The 22,067-nt window shown below is 42.2% G+C and overlaps 1 protein-coding gene across 1 annotated transcript in view; it reads left to right on the forward strand.

The window, feature by feature from the left end:
* The window catches only part of LOC150084030 (O-acyltransferase like protein-like), a 74,977-nt gene that overhangs the window by 44,436 nt on the left and 8,474 nt on the right, over nucleotides 1-22,067 (forward strand). Inside the window, exons 12-14 of the mRNA XM_090375867.1 lie at nucleotides 3,637-3,757; nucleotides 4,804-4,990; nucleotides 5,623-5,765. Coding sequence (XP_090231993.1) covers nucleotides 3,637-3,757; nucleotides 4,804-4,990; nucleotides 5,623-5,765 — 451 coding nt within the window. The remainder of the gene's footprint in view (nucleotides 1-3,636; nucleotides 3,758-4,803; nucleotides 4,991-5,622; nucleotides 5,766-22,067) is intronic.

The following is a 22,067-nucleotide window of genomic DNA, read 5'->3' on the forward strand; positions in this document are numbered from 1 at the left end:
TAGTGGAATAAATATCACTGAAAAAAGCAGTGCCGACAACGATCCACCTTGGGGTATACCGACTTCCACCTGTTTTGTGATGCAGTTATTCCCTTCCAGGAAGGTAAGGCACCTCTTGGCCAGCAAATGTCTGAGGAGCTTCGAGACATTACCCGTGAAACCGTAGTAGTTCTCCAGGAGGCACATAAGTTAACTTGCACTGAGTCAAAGGCCGCTTTCAGATCCAGAAAAACAGCATGCATAATATAGCCTTGCTCCCAGGCTTGAAGGGTTTTCAAATTCAGGGCCTGTATGCATGTTATCAGCGATCTCTGTGAGAGCGCGTAATGTGTATGCTGAGGTCTCTGGAAAAGGATTGGCAACCACTTTAAACAAGCACTTCTCCAGGCATTTCAGAAAAGGGGAGGAGATTGAAATAGGCCTATAATTAGCAGTAGAGGTCGGATTCTGCACCTTTGGAATTGGGATGACTCTATAATTTAGCCAAGCGTTTGGGATGACTCCCTGTTATAAAATTCTGTTAAACAACTTTGTCAGCTCATCACTGATTAAGTAGGAGGCAACTTTAAGGCAAAAGTGGGAATAGAGTCACTTCCCATTGATTTCTTATTAGGCAGGGCGTTGATGGCCTTGATTAGCTCCTCTTCGCCAATCGTCACGTTCGTGAAATTAGTTATGTCGTAGTGGACACTGTTCCAGGGGGAGTCCGCAGCTGCACTGTCTGTTTTGACGAACCTGGTTACATGATCGCACCATTCGGCCAGGTCTAACGATTCTGCTGACCGAATGTGATTGATCGACCAGGATCGCTGTCCACAAGCTATCCTCTTCTTCGTGAACGAGTTGATAGCTTGCTTCTTGGATTTCTGGAAACTGCATCTGGCTATTGAGTATTCTGAGTATGATCTTTCTGTGGGTGATCTCTTGAATTGGGCATGTAGCCATTGTTTTTCTTTAAACTGTTGCACAAGGATGCTGGATCACCACGGCTTCGTGTGTGGGCAGATTACGGAAACTCATGACATGGCCACCTTAGCAATGTAAGATAACCATTTCTGTAGCCAAAACGCAGCTTCCTCTATATTGATTTCACTGCCAGGGTTAGAGTCTAAAGAGGTCCATTGTTGTTTCAATTTTTAGATATTTTGGATCATATACAGCTTTCCTGATCTTTTCAATCGAGTTCGATTGGTTTGGTTGGTTATAGCATTTTTTCAGCAGGATGAGAGAAGCTTCAATTGGCCTGAGGTCGGAGGGAAATGCCGAATTAGAGCTGATTAGAGCTTCAACACTCCCATTGCTGGAAAAGATTCTTTGTGATGTGGCTTCTCCGCGAGAGGGAGGGGGACACAGATGCAATGGATGTTGAGAATCGACAGATCCGAAATTAACTGATCGAGGAGCTTTGATGCAGCTGGCAGAGGCAGGTTGAAGTCTCCGAGAATTATTACTTTCTGGTTGCACTTGATAGAGGTCAGGAGCCAAGCAGAAAAATTAGTAATGCATTGGTCTGCAACGGGTAGGGGTAAATAAACTGCACAAACTAGCAACTGTAGCCCATCGACTAGATAGCAGCCCAGTGCAGCCTCAAAATCGTTACCAGGGTATGCACAAGACTTGATCAGAGGGAACTGTTGCCTTTGGCAGATTAAGACTCCCCCTCTTTTCCTACCTTTCCTGTTCGCCAGAATAGACTGATAACCGATGTTGGTGGTTAAAAGCGATATGTCCATGTCATCACGAAGCCAGGTTTCAAAAAGAATAACAAAGTCGTAATTCGCACTTAGAAGAATGTCAATCAGGGCACTGAGCTTGTTTTTCAGGCTCCTGATGTTCTGCATGAAGCATTACACATGTTTCTCGTTGACCGGCTTGATCTGGATTAAGATTCTAGGCCTCCTTTCCCTGAGGATGGTGGCTGATTGGAGGCGGATTCCTCTTGTGCAGAATGTGGCATTAGGACCCGTCCTACTAGTAATGTGCAATTGTATCTTGCACATTTTGGTTATCAGACTTGACGAGATGATTGCAGGATTTAGTCAGCACCGATGGCTGCTCTTCTTTCATCAGGTTGAAAGGTACAGTCTAGTTTGCTGCCTAGCTATGCAGAGAGATGCACCCTGCCCACCTCTTGTCTCGAGATCGCATGTACCCCTGGTTGCGCATTATGGTCGCCGAAAGATGGCATCACCAGGAGACCTGCAGGCCAGATATCTGTGTTTAGATACCTTTCTATATTAGGATCTTTGATCTTGATCCAGAAAGAAAGAGGCATAACTTGGATGCCTGGTGGGAACCCTGATGGGTGTACGGGTATGTCTAGCTGCTTCAGAAGAGTTTCAATTTGTTTCACCGTTGTTTCCGGGGATAGTCGACTTATAAATATGTTGGATTGTTTTGACCTCCTTCCTCTACGTTGCACGATTTTAATGCCTAATGGGTTAGGGTTAGAGCCAATAACAGCTTCAGAATTCTGATTTGCTCGGTTTACAAAGATTTCTTTACAAAAACTGGCCTTACCTTCTTTAGGAGGCACATTACTTCGGCTTAGTGCTGATTTCTTCCTCCATGCTTTAGCGACTTCCGGGGCAGGGAATGAAGGTCAGGATCATTGCAGGCAACGGCTCTGTTGGGGGCCGCACGATGCGGGAGTCAGAAACCATTTGTTTCGAGTGTTGAACAATTTGCATAGTTAAGGAGTCTGTATCCTGAATGGGCTTACTGATGGGTTCCAGCAGCAAGGACACAGAATGGTACGTAGAATGTTGTAGGTCTTCCAGCCTATGTATTGACTCTCTTAGGGTTGTATTCTCTGTGCAGAGCTTTCTCAGAATATTTTCAAATAAGGTAAACTTCTCGCCCATTTTACTACAATTCTGACACATGAGTTCCTCATGCTGCTCTAGGACCTGATTAGTTTGCGCCTGAGCGTCTAGGTGTAGGAGAACTGTGGTGGAGTCGGACAAATAGTAATTTTGCATTATCCTTAACCTAATTAATATTAAAATAATTAATTACAATGAGCTATTTTGTCTAAACAGAGCCAATGGGACTATAGGTAAAGATTGTTAAAGTCCTCAAAATACTTTGAGGACAATAAAAATATACAATTTACATACCCAATTCATATGTACATACCCTCATGAGTAGCATTGGTCGAATCGCGGTCCTCCCCCACATCGGGTGAAAAAGAACTCAGTTCATATTTTTTGGCCAGTGCGTGCATAACAACATCCAGAAGCTAGGACTGGTAATCCCTGCTGATGGCAATAAAAAGATAGAAAACATAAACACAACATTAGCCATAACATTAACATAATCCCTGCTAATGGTTATTGAAATTGCAACATCCTAGCATATTCCTATCACGAAAACTGCAAATAAACACTGGATTCAGCAATGATTATTTGGGGGGCCGTCTGGTGTTCCAATGATAGTTCGGTTCTATTTTAAAAATATCGTCGTTGTCCACCTTTCTCTTGAACACATTTCTTGAAATATGCTTTTAGAAATATGTAATTGTTTGAAAATACCAATAATTGACAATTGTAGGATATTCCATAAGGTTCTTTGACTTACAGCAAACTTCTGAGTAAAGTACAATTTCTTAAGAGTTCCCTTTGTTGTTTTTTGCAGGTATTACGAAAAAGTGCTTGAAGACATGCATCTTAAAACTTACCTTCATCTGGCTCCTTATTATATGGGAACGTTACTGTCCTTGTTCATCATGAAAATTCATGATATAAGATTAAATTTGGTAAGCATTTTAAATATTTACATTTCTCATGTAAAAATAGATCCAAAAAATAACGAACAGTACATGATGTGAAAACCAAGAGGAAAACACAGTAGCTATACTCAATGTCCTTCCATCCAGGTTGGAAAAGGATGGTTTGAATCCAATATACAATCATTATATACAATACAGTTTAACACATCCATACGTATCCTGTCTTTTTACCAGCCCATTACCAACGAAACAACTGACCAAATCCAGATTTGCTCAAGTTTCTATACCACTTTCATGCGGAATCGTATCAAAAGCTTTACTGATGGCAAGTTAAGTAATGTCAAAGTCATTCTTGCATCGAATTGTATACTTCGTAATTTACCAGTTGATGAAGCAAGTGTCTTACTTCATGAACCCATATTGTGAACAATTAAGGATGCCATTCTTATCAATATGGTACCATATCGTATACTTGACCACAGACTTCGTGTCGTACTCACCAGCGAAACCAAACTGTGGAAAAGGTTTAAGTGCTCATGAGTTCTTTCGAACCTTCTTTGTGGACAGTAGAAGACAGTCATTAGAGCTTCTCCAATCCATGGTATCATCCAAGAATCTAATTATGATTTCACTAATATGGACAAGAGGCAAACAGACCCCAAAACATACGCAATTTATAGATTTACTATATATAGTGCTAATATGGCTCGAGTGGAATGATCCTAAAAATTGTTCAACGAACACACTTCTCCAGAACTTTCAACGAGTTTTTTACTTCCATCAAGTAAGAGGCCGATCTCATTCTCTATCTGTCTTCCATCTTAAAAATGTGACTAATCAGACGACTTTTATCACTTTAATTAAAATATATTGCTTAATCCTCGTATTCAATGTATATACACTCAGGAACAACTAATTCAATGTACATACACTCAGGAGCAAATGTTGATGGATTGGGAATAAATGTGCTCATTTCTAATCTAGCATTCAGACTTCTCTCTTCGCACTCTTACGCCAAATTACTGTGGTTTTACTGTAATATAACTTATTAAAATTCTTTATTTCTCCCACAGGTGTCTCGCATTTTGGGTTCCTGTCTTGCTGTGACATTCGCCTTTTGTGTGATATACGGGCCATACGAAGCAATGAGAGATAACCCTCCCCCTCCTCTAGTGAACGCACTTTACGCGAGTGTTCATCGAATAGCGTGGTGTGCAGGACTGGCTTGGCTGATGCTGCTTTGTTCTACCAATCAGGCAGGTATGTGGTTGCTGAAGAACCTTCCTATTTTCATTCCATAAATAATGTTACAAAATTGATGCATCTAGTATGCAAGTGCACTGCTCAACCTGACAGTCACCTAATATTTTGGACGTAAGGTGTAAGGTGTAATATTCTGTATGGGTTGCTCTGCCATGGTGCGTAAAAGGACGATAAAAATTCATTGACCACGCAGTTTGGAAGGAAAGGCCGTTTGTTGGCAGGATCACCGTCCTTCCACATCGGGTGGAAGAGACCTTAGTTTGAGTCTCGTCGATGATGGGATGGATTTTTATGGGCCTTTATCAGAACATGGCTAAGTTAGTTGGTTTCAAGCAAGGGTAGCATGGGTTTTCTCAAGGAAACTCGGTTTTCCTCCAGAAAACAGAAACTTGACCACAGAACACACGCAATTTACAGAACGTATACACGAAGCAATATGGCCTTAGTCGCTGATGTTCCTGAAATCCTACTACAAAAGGAAGAACAAGATGGCAGATAGGATGTCACTTAGGTTTTGAGCAGGATTTGTGTGAGCATAAAAAATACATATATCTTGGTCTCAATTTATTATACTTTCTCAATTTATTATATTATTATTTATTATACTTTCTCTTTCATTTTCCTGACAGGTGTGGTGACAAAGATGCTGTCCAGCTATATCATGGCTGTGCTGAGCCGACTTACATTTTTCGTCTATTTAGTGCATGCGCCTGTTATATGGGTGAGGTATGGCCTTCTTAGAGAAAAGTTTGTGCTCAGCCAATATAATCTGGTAGGTAGTAACAGTTATTATTTATGCAGTTGATAATTGTTTATTTTATACTTTAATACAGAATATTGTGTGCATAGTGTGCATAGAATTAGGGTCAGGCTCCCCCTGTGGTTTCCCACATCTGCGCCATATGTACACTGTGAAGAAATACAGAACTACTGTAAATGCCAGAAAAGTGTTCTGTCTTGAATACGTAATTTTGCGTTTGGTTCTGTTGGGTGTCCTGGCATTTGGCCGCAAGGCCCCTGATGGAACCCTAGTCTCTGCAGGGTCGCCTAAGCTTCCTGACAGAGACCAATGTAAAAAAAAAAAAGAGTTAGAGCGGGTGGGCTTTAGAGTCAAGAAAAGGGGGGAATGAAGAAGAAGGCATCCCCAGATACAATGGAATACATCCATCAGGCGAAAGTAAGGGATGGAAGTGGGACAAAAGTTGCCCTGCAAGAGAGCACAAGTGTGATCGCCATTTGGCATAATCTTCTTGCTCTTCTAATTCAGTTCCGGTCGTGATGTCATCCGGTGATCTGTGTCTAAGTCAGTAGGGATATAAATAGGAATGTAGCTGTGGTTGTCCTATACTGGATCTTCTTAGATTTGGTGGTGGTGTAGTCTCTGCAAAATATAGGTGGTTGTCTTCTCTTGGTGTTGACAATGATCGGAATAGTGACTACATCCATGGTAGGGTCTTCTGTCGTGCGAATAAGTCTTGTGCGTAGCGCGTAATGGCGACATAATCTTCATATATTTCGCACTCGTACATTAGGTGGTCCCAACATTCGAGGGAACCACAGAGGCATTGTGAGTTTTCGGTGATCCCGAGTGCAATGAGTTTCGTCTGATAGATCCATGGCCAGTTAACAAATAAGTGACGTATAGGCCATGGGAGAACCATGTGGGAGATTTTGGGTATACTGTTGCTCTTGTAGAAATGAATTTTCTGGTGACTTCTCCTTTTGTAGACTGTGTCCACCAAGACTGCTAGACCTGCTGCAAGTATGCAGTGAGGCGCTTCTTCTCGGCCTTGATGTTATTTGAGGGGTCGGTGGTAAAATCCAGACAGGAGATGGCTTTACCTTTGGAAAGCATGTTAAGCAAACCACATTTGATTATTTCTAGATCTAGAGGTAGCACGCCGGCCAAAACTTGCAAGCATTGTGTTCTGACTGTGCAACAGGCCCGGGTGATGGTGAGCAGGATGACACGCTGAATCGAGTCAAGCTTCCTCTTGTTAACTGCTGTGGTGGCCTTTGGAAACCAGATACCAGATGCATAAGTAATTATGGGGGTGAACATAGCCTTATAGAAGAAGGTGAGCGCGCGTCGCTTCAGTCCCCATTCCCCACGTGCGATTCTTGCCACTAGCGCAGTATATTTTCGAATCTTGGTATGTAGATATTTCAGGTGTGGTGTGAAAGATAGATTCCTATCCAAGATCACTCCAAGGTATCTCATCTCAGTTGTTAAACGGATAGTTCTCCCTTGGATTTTGATTTGCGGTGGCCTCGCTACGTTCAGAGAGCCTTTAAGCAGGATGGAGTTTGTCTTTACTGGTGAGTTTCCAGGTTGTGCCAGGTCCAGTTCTGTAAAGTTCCGAGTGCTCTATTTGCTGCGGCTTCCAGTTGGAATCTAGTATTAGCGGCAAGGGTAAGGACTAAGTCGTCTGCATATGCTTGAGATTGAACATTCTGCAGGTCTATGTTCAGGAACTCATCAAGTACGATGTTCCATAGTAGGGGTACCAGGACAGAGCCCTGGAGACATCCTCTGTAGATTTCGCTCGTAACTTTGCTATGTGGTGTCCTGACGCTTATGCTCCGCTGTGATAGATAATTTTTTATGCATTGGTACAGGTTGCTAGGGAGATTTGCTATACGGAGTCTGCCGATGACGCTTGGCCACCAGAGTGCGTCAAACGCCCTGGCAAAAATCCACTGAGATGGCTAAGAAATATTTAATTCATACTCTTTGCGCCTTCAATCATGTTCTCCAGTGCATCAACAATGGAACGACCCTTTCTGAATCCATATTGATTTGGGGACAGTAAGTTGGCATTTTTGTAATACGTTTCTATTCTTTGTCTTAGAAGATGCTCAAACAACTTGCTTATTACTGACAAGAGAGCGATGGGTGTATAGGAATCTTGTTGGTCATGGGGTTTGCTGGAATTTTTCAAAATTAGCCTGATGTTTGCCATTTTCCAGTTTGTTGGGAACCATACACGCTGGAGACAATGGTTAAATAGATTAAGGAGAAGCTCTGGATTGTACTCCGCCACCTTTTTTACAATTTCCAGTTCTAGCAAGTCTAGTCCCGGTGATTTTCTGTCTCTCAGTTTTGATGCTACGATACTGAGTTCTTCGGCTGTGAATGGAGGCTCCTGCTCTTGCGTGGTGTAACTTTTGTTGTCTTCACACAGTTGTATTTGCTGCGGAGTGGATGGAGCAGCTGGCTGTTTGAATATTACATCAAGTATGTTATTTATCGATGCATGCCAACTCGTGGTTATAGTTCCAAGAGGGGTCTTTGTGGATGGAATAACTTCACCTCTGGGAAGCTTGTTGGTAGTTACCTTGAAGACTACCACCCAGGGATCCGAGTTGCCAAAAGTAAAAACAATGTCTTCCCACGATTTTCGTTTGCGCTTCTTAGTAATGCGGTGTAGCTATTCCGGATTTCCCTGTACTGCTGCCTGAGGGATTCTACCTCAGCCTCTGGCCATGATCTGCGAGCGGGCTGGAAAGTGTTTCGTCTGTGATTTACTTAGCGTCTTAGGGCTTCTAGCTCAGGGTCCCACCAAGGGGCTGCACCCGGTTTGGGGTTCTTCCTTTTGATGGAGATGTTGCAGGCCAATGTGATCACTGTGACAGCACGTTGGTGTTCGTCTGGATTTAGTGCTTGGAAATCATTTTTTTGAAGCCTGTGAGAGGAGTTGGCCAGCACCTGCTTGAAGAGGTTCCAGTCTGCCTTGGCGAGGGCATATCTATGCATTATCTGTCATTATTGGTGAGCAAGCAATGGACTGTTTCAGCTGGAACGTAATGGCCCGATAATCGGATGCTATCCATGAGTTATGTACCGTCCAGTTCGAGAGATATTGTGCCAGTGATCTAGTTGCAAGGGTCACATCGATTGTGGCCTCCCAAAGAGTACTAGAAAAAGTTGCTGAGTTGTTTGGTTGATTTATTACGGTGAGGGTGGAATTTGCAAGGAATTCCTCAAGTCGCTGGCCATTCCCACGTCGGTCTACAGTCTCACTGTGCCACAGCTGGGAGCGGCAATTAACATCAGCGCCGATGACGATTTTTGCGTTGGGAAGTTCTGCAAGGACTGTCTGCATATATCTGATTGCAGGTAGGATGTCTTCCCCTGGCCTACAATACAGCGAGACTACATATAATTCTCCTAGAGGTGTAATAAGGTGAACACATGCATCCCAGGCTGAGCAAAAGTATATAATTCAATGCAATTTAGAAAATTGGATCAATAAATATCCGAAATTATTATCCTGAATATTATTAGCACAGTTGGTACAATCGCCATCCTTGCTCTACCAAGTGGAAAAGACCTGAGTCCGAGTCCAGTCGGCGCAGGTTGTGGAGAAGAAAAATAGCTAGTGGTGCCGATAAACAAAAAAATTAAATGAGGCATACCTGTTCGCGGGGATCCAAAAGAAATATGGCAGATTGAGCAAATAAACAAAAAAAAAACTAAGGTATTTAGAATTTCTTTATACGAGCGAAAACTAGGCTGTGGGATCCCTTGTCTGCTTTTGGTTGGCATTGGCATACAAGGTCTTCTGCTCGGCAAAAATTCCCAAATGCAAAGGCCTGCAGACAAGAAAGATTGTCCGGATTCTGGATTACTTGATCCATCTGGTTTGGAGAGAAGTTGGGAATTGCTCTCTAAAGTTGATCTCTGAGATCTTCATACAAGTCGCAATCAAAAGAAAGATGGTGCCAGTTTTCCTTAGCTACACAAAAGCATTGGTTTCTAGTTAGAAGTCCCAGTTGGTGCAGCTTTTCATTCAGAGTACCATAGTCAGTCAGAAGGATATCTCAAGGCTGAGAAAGAACCAGGATCTTGCAGTTTTGTTCATTGCAATCATTATCTCTGGGAGGAATCCTTTGATTGCCGTGTCGTGTGGCGAAGCATTCCACCTGTGTTGCCAAACGTTGCCCAGTTTATTGTAGCATAGTGTTTTTTCACGCTTAGTATCTGCAGTGAGGCGAACTCAATATCCAGAATACATGTTGGTGTTTTCCTTTTTTATTCTGAAGCAGTGCCAGCGGAAAACTGCATATAGATCAAGCGGGAAGGTTCCCACAATTACATGAGTAGCGGCAGTGGTGACAGTCCTGAATTTTGGTAGGTGACCTAGATGAATCCCTTTAAATGGAGTTGAGTTCGCCACTTATTTTTGAAATAACTGCACGATTGAACCACGCACCCGCCGCATAAGTAACAATGGGTAGGAATACTGCTAGGTAGTATAGTGATAGCGTTCTTCTGGACAAGCCCCAACACTTCAAGAGACTGTGAGAATGGAGGAAGAGAAACCTTTAACTTTCGTGCTGAATTGTTGGAGGTGTGGGAAGCAGCAGAGATTGTGGTCAATTATGACCTCTAAGACTTAGCTTTGCCTGCGTAGCTAAGGGCAGTTGAACACCCGAGATCTTGACTTGAGAAGGGTCTCCGCAGGTCAAATTTGTCCATGAAGATCATCATTTTGGATTTGGCTGGATTTATGTGGAATTTCTTTAACCTGGTTCAGATGGAGAGATTGGACAAAAATGCTGAGATACCTTCCCATATTTCGACAGCAGAGAGGGGCACCAGGGTGGACTGGAGACTGCCGCATTTCACCGGATCCCTCAAATGTTGGATAGGATTGATGTTGATGGAATTTGGCTGTGAGGTGAGCACAGAAAATACTTGAAAATCATCTTCGAACCATTCCTGCACAAAGCGAGCCATGTGACTCCGATTGTTTTGTTGAAAGAGTCCAGTGCCAGCTATACACATTGATAAGGTATCATAGATAAGGTGTCAGTGGTTCAATAGGTAGTTAAAATTCCGATGGATAAAAGGAAGGATTTATCGGACTTTGATAAAGGACAGATTGTGGGTGCTCGATGAGCTGGTGCCGCGATTTCCCAAACGGCTGAACTGGTGGAGTGTTCGAGAGCTGTCGTAATTAAAGCGTACCAGGACTGGCGTAAAAAGGGTGAAACAACGACCCGACGGCAAAACTGCAAAGGTCAGCGAAAGGTTGATGTTAGAGGTGAGCGCCGGGTCCAACGACTCGTACAGGCGAACAGGCGCAGCACTGTTGAAGAGTTGACTACCCAGCACAACATGGGTCAACGTGGAACAATATCTGGCATGACCATGCGTTGCACGCTCGCACGTATGGGCTATACCAGCAGACAACCCCTACGACATCCTCTCCTAACCAAGGTTCATCGGCGTAAAAGACTCGCCTGGTGCAACGAGCATACACGTTGGACGTTAGAAGACTGGAAAAAAGTGTGCTGGTCGGATGAGTCACGTAATTTACTTCACACTGTAGAAAGTGTGGAGTAAATTACGTGACTTACGTAAATTACGTGGAGAAAATTACTCCGTGGATGGTAGTGTAAAGATTTGGCATGAGGCTCTTGATCCATCATGCATGGTGTCAAAAGTGCAGGCTGGTGGAGGTGGTTGTATGGTGTGGGGCATGTTTCACTGGCAGGATCTTGTACCCCTAGTGCATGTGGAAAAACGTATCAGTGGTGTCCGCTATCGTCAACTGCTTGCTGACTGTGTACACCCCGCTGTGTTACACTTTTTCCCGAATGGGGATGGTGTCTTTGAAGATAAAAATGCTCCGAGCCATCGGGCACTTGTTGTGCAGGAATGGCTTGAGGAACACAGTTCTGATATCAATCCCATAGAGCACTTGTGGGACACCATGGAAAGGCATATTAAGTGTCTAGATATAGCAATCACCTCCATACCTGCATTGCTGACCACATTACACATAGCTTGGTTGGCCATACCCCACCCAGAACGCTTCCGACATCTTGTTGAATCGATGCCACGTCGGATAGCTGCTGTACTGTGGGACAAAAGGAGGACCTACGAAGTATACGATATGTGGTAGGGCTTACAATACCGGGATTCCGGGATCCCGGTCATCTTTTTTCGGTATTCAATCCCGGTATTGATCGAAAAATACAGGTTTTTCGGTACTCGTTTAAAAAATAATTATCCATGATTTATCACAAAAAGGTTATAAAATCTACAAAATAAATCATTAATACTGGTGAATTTGCAAATGAGGGATTGTTATACACAGAAAAAATGCAAAAACGTCATGAAACTGTAAGACATTAAATCTTACAAATATATTTCTCTTAGTAAGTATAGTGTGTGTGGAAATAAAGCACTTAAGGAATAACGAAAACATCATTACGGAAATATTTCTTCTTCTTCATCTTCATAGATCTTTATCTTCCAACGGCATCAATACTCCTACTGCTGCAAATATTAATCTGCCAAAGCCAGTTAACTTTCATGGTTCAAGTCATTCAACAGAGTAATTTACTGCCAAACAGACACTGTTAGATTATTCTTCTGATGTAAATCGAACCATTCCCACCGCCTGCTCTTCTCTGAGGAATACTTCTGCTTGTACCTCTACTTTACAAGCTCAGAGTCACCAATGGGGAATCTTCTTCAACATCAGTTAAGGCAACATATGCAAAAATAACTGCTGCCACATCTAATGAGGTCTTCAAATCTGTCTGTAGGGTTGAAGCCACAGCGAGTAAACCTGCTTTAAAATTGCATGTGGAAAGAGACTGTTTGCCAGTCTCAAATGCCACACCAAAGATCAAAACAGTACAAACCCTCAGAAAATACTAAAGCCTCTATATCTCAAGCTATTTTCTCCAAGGTTCCAGCCAAAATGTACCAAACTCAGAATGTAACTAAGCCAGATAAATCTCAATTACTCAAATGAAAGTACAATATCACAATTATTCCCACTAAAGACCGAATTTTTGTTTCTAGGCTTGGATCCACCACTAAATCTGAAGATCTTATCAACTTAAAGAAGAATGTGGTTTCGGTGTGGATGTCCGTTCTCTGAAGACACGGTGTCCCGCCTACTCATGTTTTATAATAACATGCCTTCCATCACAAACAGAAAAAGCGCTGAATCTAAGATCCCTCTTATCAGGGGCCCTTGTAAAACGCTTCACGGACAGACCGCCAATGGAGTCCATAATCTCTTCTCCACATGCATAGCAATCAGTAGCCCTGCTATCTACACATACTACGCTCTCCTCTCGTCATAGATTTCAACTGTTCAGTGTTTACCTTCAGAATTTCAGGAGTGTAGTTAGCAACCTAAACCACTTTAGAGAAATCCGAGGCTCACATATTTACGACATTTACCTGCTCACTGAAACCTGGCTCACTGAAGCCTATTGATGATCAGAAGATTATAGATGGGCAATATACAATCCATAGAAAGGACAGAGGATCTCGTGGAGGTGGAGTAGCTATTATCCATTCTAACCACATACTCTGTGAAATTGCATCAAATTTCACGAATATTGAATCATTATATTGCCTTCTCCACCTTGGCAAATTAAAAGTTTTATTAGTCTTACTTTATTTTCCACCTCCCTTATCTAATAGTGACCTTCAGTACTTAGAAAACTCGCTGGACTCTATCTTCCTGCTAATTTAATCTGCTGACATAGCAATGGTTTAGGGAGATTTTTAACTGTCAAATAGCCAATTTAGAATCTTCCTCTCCATCACTGCAGACCAGGGCTCTCTTTAATATGCTTCATTGCTATGGTCTTGAACAATTTTGCAATTTTCCAACCAGAGAATTTGCCTACTTTGACCTAGTATTCTCCTCTACTGATATTGAGGTTCGAAAAGACAGTCCTATATCCCACTCGGATCATTTGACAATTACTTTTGACATCACTGTGACTTCTCATAACCTCAAATGCAGTTCCCGTTCTCCACGATTCAATTTCAGAATGGCTGACTGGCTTCTGCTCAATCTAGCTCTCAGCAATATGGACGGGCAGCTGTTTAATGCTGTTGATGACATCGATGTGCTCACCAATAATCTGATCAAAGGTCTCCACTCAGTTATATCTAATATTGTTCCTCAATCCCATCTGACGGCACGCTCTACCTACCCGCATTGGTATATTGGTATAACAGCCAACAAATACATAAAATTAAATCCAAAGAATTCTATAGAAACAAGTATAAGCAATCAGGTGACAGTCGATACTACCAAATATTCAGCCAACTCCACCAAGAAGTGAAAACCCTCATATTAAAATCTTACAACATGTATACAGAATCACTTCAGGATAGTCTACTTACTCACAAGGACATTAAACCATTCTGGAATTTCATGAAGAATAAGAATATAACCAGTAGAAAGTTAAAACTTCATAATGCAGATGGACTTCTCTTATCGGACGAATTCAATATTGCTCAAGAGTTTGCCAAACATTTTCCAGAATCCAAACAAACGACACATTGAGACCTGCCTCATTTCCTGACTTCACACCTGTTAAAGATGATATTCTCATCAACATCTTTATCACAGATGAAGATTTAAAGTCAGCATTAAAAAGCTTGAGAAATGGCTATACTAGAGCTCCAGATAATATTCCTGGCTGATTTTGGAAAATGACTGTCGCTAACTTAAAACCCCTAACGCTGCGGGTCTCAAACTGGTCTCTCAGGCAGGGGAAGTATCCTAAGCACTTTAAGCAGGTAAATATAGTTTCTTTTTTTCAAGAAAGGTGATAAAAATGATGTAACTGATTACAGACCCATATTGTTGCAGTCAAAACAGTCAAAAACTCTTCGACCCAGCAGTATACAAACATCTCTTCGAATTCTTCAGGCCTTTCATTGATCAGAACCAACATGGTTTCTGCAGTGGCAAGTCTGTAGTCAAAAATTTGCTTCCTTTCTGGAAATATACCTCAGAAGTTCTTGATAGCCACCTTCAAGTTTATGCTATCTACACAGATATATCCAAGGCGTTTGATAAAGTCCCGCACGAACAATTTCTGGAAAAATTCTGGAAAAAGTTATATGGTATCCGTGACCCTTTGCTCTCATGGCTACGCAGCTTTATTATGTATCGTTCCTCAGTGTTATCGTCAATCAAGTGAACTCGGACCGTTTTATACCACTAAGGGGAGTACCTCAAGGCTATCCCCCCTAGGTCCTCTACTTTTAATTGCTTTCATAAATGATCTTCCTTCTTTCATTCGCACCTCCGATATTCAAGTTGCTCTCTATGCAAATGATCTTAAGATCGACTCAGCAGCGAAGGAGACAACAGCTTCAATGCGCCCTCAATAAATTCTCTCTGTGGCTATCTCTGAATAGATTGTCTGCTAACCCCTCGAAGTACAAATAAATCTCTTTTTCGTGCTGCAGATCTCCACAACTAATAAATACGGAGTAAACTATTGGCTCTGTGATCATCGAAAAGGGTGACCAAGTTAACGACTTGGGGATTCTCTTCTCCAGCAGTGCTAAAAGTGATGTCCTTCGAATTTCATATCCTTCAAATCCCTAGCAAAGCATTCAAAACCTTGGGATTTATCAAACCGAACACCTACAAGTTCAAAAACTACAGATATGCTGTCATCCTTTATAAAACTATAGTTCTCCCAATCCTTGAATTCAGCTCACCCATCCGTAATACTCACACAAAGACTTTAACTAACAAAATTGAAGCAGTCCCAAAATTTTGTCCGTTACCTTACGTACCGCAATCCTCTATTCTATCACTCAGTGTATTATGAATCGCTGTGTGATTACTTTCATCTGAGGCCTCTATGCAACAGAAGAGTTACTGCTGACATCACCCTTCTAGCCAAAGTAATCACTGAAACTTATGAAGCGTCTGATATCCTGAGTAAAATAAACTTCAATGCTCCTTGTAGACAAGTCAGTAACCCTACACTGTTTCGCCTTGACTCTGCCACCACGGACTTAATGAAGTTCAGTCCACTGAACAGAATCAGCCAATCAGCAAACGACACTCTCATTGACTTCTTTGACCCAATCACTGATGAACTCCATCCACAAATTTGCCTCTTCTTTTCAAATGCAAAATGACTAGCTCTCATCTAATTATTGTAATTTATTATTATTATTTGTTTTATTATTTTTCTATTCTCTAATTAATTAATTTATTTATTATTTATTTTACCGGTAACTTAACTTATTGAAATCCCCTTTTGTACATATGATTTTAATTTTTGAATCTCTATCAATGTTTATCTTCCTGTTGGATTTCATATTATTGTTATCAATTGTGTTCTGCTCTCAGTTACACTGTTAATGGTTACCTCTTGTGCATCTTGTTGTTAATAAAATAAAAATAAAAATAAATTTCCATTAGTGTGTGCAAATAAGCTTGCGTATAAAAAAGTAGTACAAGGGGTGATTGTAACTTCCAATCAATTCAGTAAATAAATAAATGAGAAGGAAACAAATAAGGTGTTCGCAACAAAACAGGGGTTTGTGGGTGTTGTTCGAAGGGGTTGCAGACTTCCAGTGGTAGTTCTGGGTTCAGTTTGGGTCCAGGTCTGGGAGTGTCCTGCTGTATAGTGCCGTATAGTGTATAGTCCTGCTGTATAGTGTATAGTCCTGCTGTATAGTGAAGGGTGCCGGGAAAGTTTCTGTGCTAGAAGTTAATCCGGAAGTTGAATAACAAGCCAGTCAGATAGTGCCCTGACTTCTACTACTGCTGTGGGAATTTCCTTCAGTATTAACAGAGAACTGTTCTTAAAATCCCGAAATAAGACAGTACTGGAAGAGCTATACAGCAGAAATGCAGAGTTCAACTAAGAAGAGAGAGAGACATTACCGCTCTCCTTAGAAGGAAACTGCACAAAGGAATCCCACCATAAAAGAGAAGGAAGGTAAGTCCTCTGAACTGTGTTGTTTTGGAAATGGTACTTACATAAAATGGAAGATTATTTTAGAGTAATGTTGAAGAAACACAAGAAATAAGGAAATAAAAAACACAAGAAATAAGGAAATAAAAAACACAAGAAATAAGGAAATGTTTAGTGTTGAGTTGGTTTATTGGTTGAAGTTTTAAAGAAAATTGATATTGCTAAATTAAAACAGATTAAATGAGAAAAATGAAATGAATGATGAGAAATGTTTTCATCACTCTTGTCCGGGAAGTGGAGTTTACTGGCAGGGTCTGTTTGTCATTCAGTAGTCGTGTTTCAGTTAATCCCATTTCCTGATGACTTGTCAGGGAAGTGGAGTTCACTCCAGGCTTCGTTGCTTTCTGTAGTCAGTCGCCTCAGATTTTGAATCGCATCCGTGGACGAGTATGTCTTATTCTGGTTTGCTCTGACTTTCGTGAGGGCAGCATCCTATCCTACTGTGGTCAGATGCCTTGTCCAGGCAACAAGTCGTTGCTGCTTGGATTTGATGCACTGTAGTTTTCATGGTAGCAGATTGCTGTCTATTGAGAATGCTTTGTAGGTGATGTCACTGGGATGTGGTGCTATCTGTCTTCAGGGATAAACTGTAGCTTGGTGATGAATAGACCCATCATAAACTCGGCAGTCATACGTCAGGTGGTCTCAGGTCTACTATGAACCACAATCGCAAAATGGATTGTTGGCTATTCCCAGTTTTGTTAGCTTGATTTTTTGAAAATTTTCCACACATTCTTTTAAATTTGATGAATAAGTGTTTACTAGAAGGAATATTTCCTCGTCAATGGAAAATAGCTCTACTAAAGATACTGCACAAGCCTGAGAAATTAATATCAGATCCACGGGCCTACAGACCAATTTCGCTTTTAGTAAACCTGGGAAAATTGTTTGAGCGAATGTTAGCCCCAAGAATACAAAAAATGCTAGAAGATCATCAGTTATGTTAAGAAGCACAATACGGCTCCAAGAGAGGACGGTCGATTCAAGATGCTATAAATCTTCTGACCAACTATGTGTCCAACTTACCTGCTAAATACATACTGGCTGTGTTTGTGTACTTTCGGGCACGTTTGACACTTTATGGTGGGAAAGTGCCCTCAGGAGCTTGAGATCCGCAAAGTGTGATGCTTATATCTACAGTGTTATGCGATCGTACTTTAGCGACAGACATATTAAGGTGGTGGAAAAACATCTTACCTATTGGGCTCAGATTTCAAGCGGATGTCCCCAAGGATCATTGTTGGAACCTCTCCTCTGGAACGCTGTGCTGGATCAGAGGTTAACGAGGGAATACGGTGGTATCAGTAAGATAGCCTACGCCGATAACCTGGTGATCGTTGCTGATGGAAACACACGGAGAATAACTGAAGAGAAAATACAACCTATCTTGGATGACTTGATTTCATGGGTCAGTCAACAAACTAAAAATATCCCCCAGTAAAACCAGTTTTATGACTTTTAGGAACCATTTTAGCCCAACAGCCGCCCAGAATCCGACTAAGTAATACCCAAATCCCCTGTGCGTTCCAAACTAAGTATTTGGGAATCATCTTAGACGATAAACTCAGTTTTCTCCCTCATGTGTCAAAACTCAGGGACAAAATCCGTTTTTTCACAGCCTCAGTTATCAGTCTTAAGGAAAGAGTGGGAATTATCAAAGAAAACCTTGAATTTTTACTATAAAACTATATTTTGCCTGTTATATCATATGCAGCAAATGTTTGGTACTAAAAAGTATCAAAGGTAAAAGTGAAACAGAAACTTATTTCCGGACAAAGATCAGTTCTTCTGACGATCAATAATATTCCAAGGATTGTTTCAAACAATGCACTCCAAATACTTACTGGTACGATTCCTGTAGATTTATATATTGCTTTTCGGGGTTTGATTTACTAACTAAAAAGGACAGTCTAAGACAATGCTTGGAATTACGACTGACCCAGCCAGCGACTTTAAAAGGTAGAAGAAAAGGCTTTGGAAGGAATTTACTGTTGGCTGGCAAAAAATATGGGATGAGAGCGAATTTGGGCTGGTAACAAGAAAGTATATTGCGCAAGTGGAATTCTCAACAATCCCTGGAATTATTTCTTGGTTTAGGCCTTCTATAACAACTTCTTATCCACTAATAGTGGCGTGGGTCCCTCCGGGCTAAGTTATTTGAGCGTGTCCTGGAGCCTGATCCGTACTGCACATGTGGGGAATAGGAAACGTGGATTCATGTACTTCTGAACTGTCCATTGTACTCTCAATCTAGAGCGGATTTAATGTCTGCGGTTTCAAACTTATTGGAGAACAATGTTGAAGACCATAATAACTTTACCGCTCTGCAAACCTCAAGATTTTGCCTAGGAGCCACCCTTGAATCTGGGATACACGTACGCAGTGCACCAGGGGGTCAAATATAATATAATGTCTTATATGTGTAACGAGAATATTAATATATATAAAATTGTATCTTTTTGTAAGTATCGTATATATATATATATATATATATATATATAATAATTGTGTGTACAAATGAATGGAAAATGTGTATGGCACCATGTCCACTTAATAAGTAATTGCAATAGAGTCTCGAGGAGAACAACTATTCCCCCTTTTGTGGACTCCATTCAACGTCGTTGCCATACGAATTGTAGGTAGTTTTGCAGTAGTTTTCTTTCTTCAGATCGATTCCCAAAGGGGTCCGTGATGTGGTCCCTGTATGTCGTGCTCTTTCCTAGTCTAAATTGGTACAGTATGGCTGTGCGTGTCACCTCCAGGTTAAGAGGCAACAACGTTGGCCCCAGTGATCACCTGCAGGGCGTGGGTGGAGACAGTGTTAAAGGCCTGCATCATGGTAAGAAGAACTGGTCGGTGAATAATATTGAGTTTGCTGCTATTTGCTAATTTAGTCGCCTTGTTTAACCACACACACACCTGAGGCGTATGTAGCTGCTGGAATGATGACTGTTTTGTAGAGGAGGGCGAGAGTGCGCCGCTTTAGGCCCCAATACCGGCGGACGATCCTTGCCACCATTGCTGCATGTTTCTTCATCTTTGTGTGGATGTAGTTCAGATGTGATAGGAAAGAGAGTTTACTCTCAAGAATGATTCCTAGGTGCTTTAGTTCCATGACCAGTTTTATGGTTTTGTTGTTAATTTTAATTTGTGCAGGCCTTGTGGGTGTTAGGTATCCTTTGAGGAGAATGGATTGACTCTTGGTTGGAAAGATTTGCAAGTGGTGCTTTCTGGTCCATTCCTGACGGACTGATAGGGCTCCATTTGCAGTTGTTTCCATCGCAGCCCTTGAGTCAGCTTCCAAGATAAGGGTTAAGTCGTCTGCAAAAGCCAGCGCCCGGACGCCCCCAAGGTCCATGGAGAGGAATTCATCCAATACATAGTTCCAAAGGAGAGGTTCCAGCATAGAGCCCTGCGGAACCTCTGTTGATCTGTTTTTCCACTCTAGAGTATGGTGCCTGGATCACCACTCTTCTCTCGGCGAGATAACTCTGCAGGCAGTTGTACAGGTTCATGGGCAGGTTTGATCCCCTCAGTAGAGTAAGGACGCTCGGAAATCCAGATAGTGTCGATCGCCCCTTCAAAATCGACTGAGATGATGCGGAGGTATTTTCTTTGGCAGTTTTCAGCTGTGGGGATGATTCTTTCAAGTGCGTCAGTGGTGGATTGGTCTGTCCTAAATCCAAATTGGTTCTGTGCAGGAAGCTGTGCTGAATTGTAGTAGGTTTCTATCCTTTGACGTAGGAACTGCTCGAAGACTTTTTTTAGTACAGAGAGAGAGAGAGAAGAGCGATTGGACGATATGAATCAGGCATGTGTTGTAGCTTGGTTGAGCTTTTCAGAAACAGTTTAATGTTGGCAGTTTTCCAGTCTGTGAAAAGCGTCCGCTTTGGTTTCATAGTTCCACGGGAAGATTCGGGGCAAGCTCAGCCACCCTTTTCACTATTTCAGGTTTTATCATAGCCATTCCTGGTGATTTCTTGTTTCTTAGTTTGCCGACTGCGGATATTAGGTCCAGATGCATGAAGGGTGCCTTTGTGAGGATGGTGTGATATTTGTCATTCTGCCAGCAGATTTGCTCCTGCTCTGGGCAGTTTTGGCTGTACAGGGTTTTGAATATGGTTTTGAATTTGAATATTTTCATTGGGATTTTATAGACTATGGTCCAGGGGTCTGAGTTTCCCACCGTGGAGCCCATGTGCTCCCATGACAGCTTTTTCCGCTGCTTGATCATTGCAGTGTATGCATTCCTGGTTTCCCGGTATTGTTGCCTGAGGGCCTCTACTTCTGGGGGGAAGAAACGCCTGGCTCTTGGAATGCTCGTCTCTTTTGGTCGACTTCTCTGCGCAAGGCATCCAGTGCCCTAGACCACCAGGGAACGGCCCCTGGTCGTGGGGATTTTCTCTTAATGGCCTGGTGTACCGCGTCTACAATTGCGTTTGTGACTGCACGCTGGTGGAGGTCAGGAGTTTGGGTCTGGTAGTGCTCAGTCGACAGTATGTGAGTTTGTAATGATCGCGTCCTCAAACACATTCCACTCTGCCTTTTCCACAGCATATCTCTACATTTCTGCTGCATGCCTTTTCTACAGATACTTCCATGGGCACTGTTCTTCTGAATAGGCTACTATAATTCCTGCTCTCTCTTTTAAAACATTCCAAACATTCCAATCTCTGGAGCTTGGCGTGATTAGCTCTTGATGTATTGTTCTGTGCATTGTGAAAGTGCTGGCATGGTGGTCGGATGTGGTTCAACCCCTTGGAGCTTCCAGTCCGTTATATAGCGGGCGAGAGATCCTGTTGATTGGATAACATCCAGAGTTTCCTCCCAGAGTGTAGAGGCAAAAGTTGGAAGGTTGTTTGGACAGTTTAATACGACAATGCCACTGTTTTCCAAGAATTGCTCAATTTTTTTCCGCTCCTGGATCCTCTGTGCTCTTGAGTGGCACTGTGCCAGAGGTGGGGAGGACAGTTAACATCAACGGAGATTAGAATTCTGGAGCCTGGGAGCTCTGCCATAACTTGATTCAGGTACTGTGTTGCCGGGAGAATGTCTTCGCCAGGTCGACAGTAGAGAGATATGACATAGAAATTTCCAAAGGTGGAGATGACGTGCGCGCAGGAGGCCCACGCCGAGCATAACTGTGAGATCTCTGTGATCGTTAGGTTTGGGTTCCTAACCAGATTGGCTGTCCAGGGTGTTTTGCCGTCCATCTGGACGGTTTTATAGGATGTCGGGTATCGCCGCACTTCTTTGGCTACCGCAGAGGGTTCTTGAATGAGTATGATATCGC

Source organism: Mastigoproctus giganteus, chromosome 6, assembly GCF_048544385.1.
Source record: "Mastigoproctus giganteus isolate SK-2022 chromosome 6, ASM4854438v1, whole genome shotgun sequence".
Lineage (NCBI taxonomy): Eukaryota > Metazoa > Arthropoda > Arachnida > Uropygi > Thelyphonidae > Mastigoproctus > Mastigoproctus giganteus.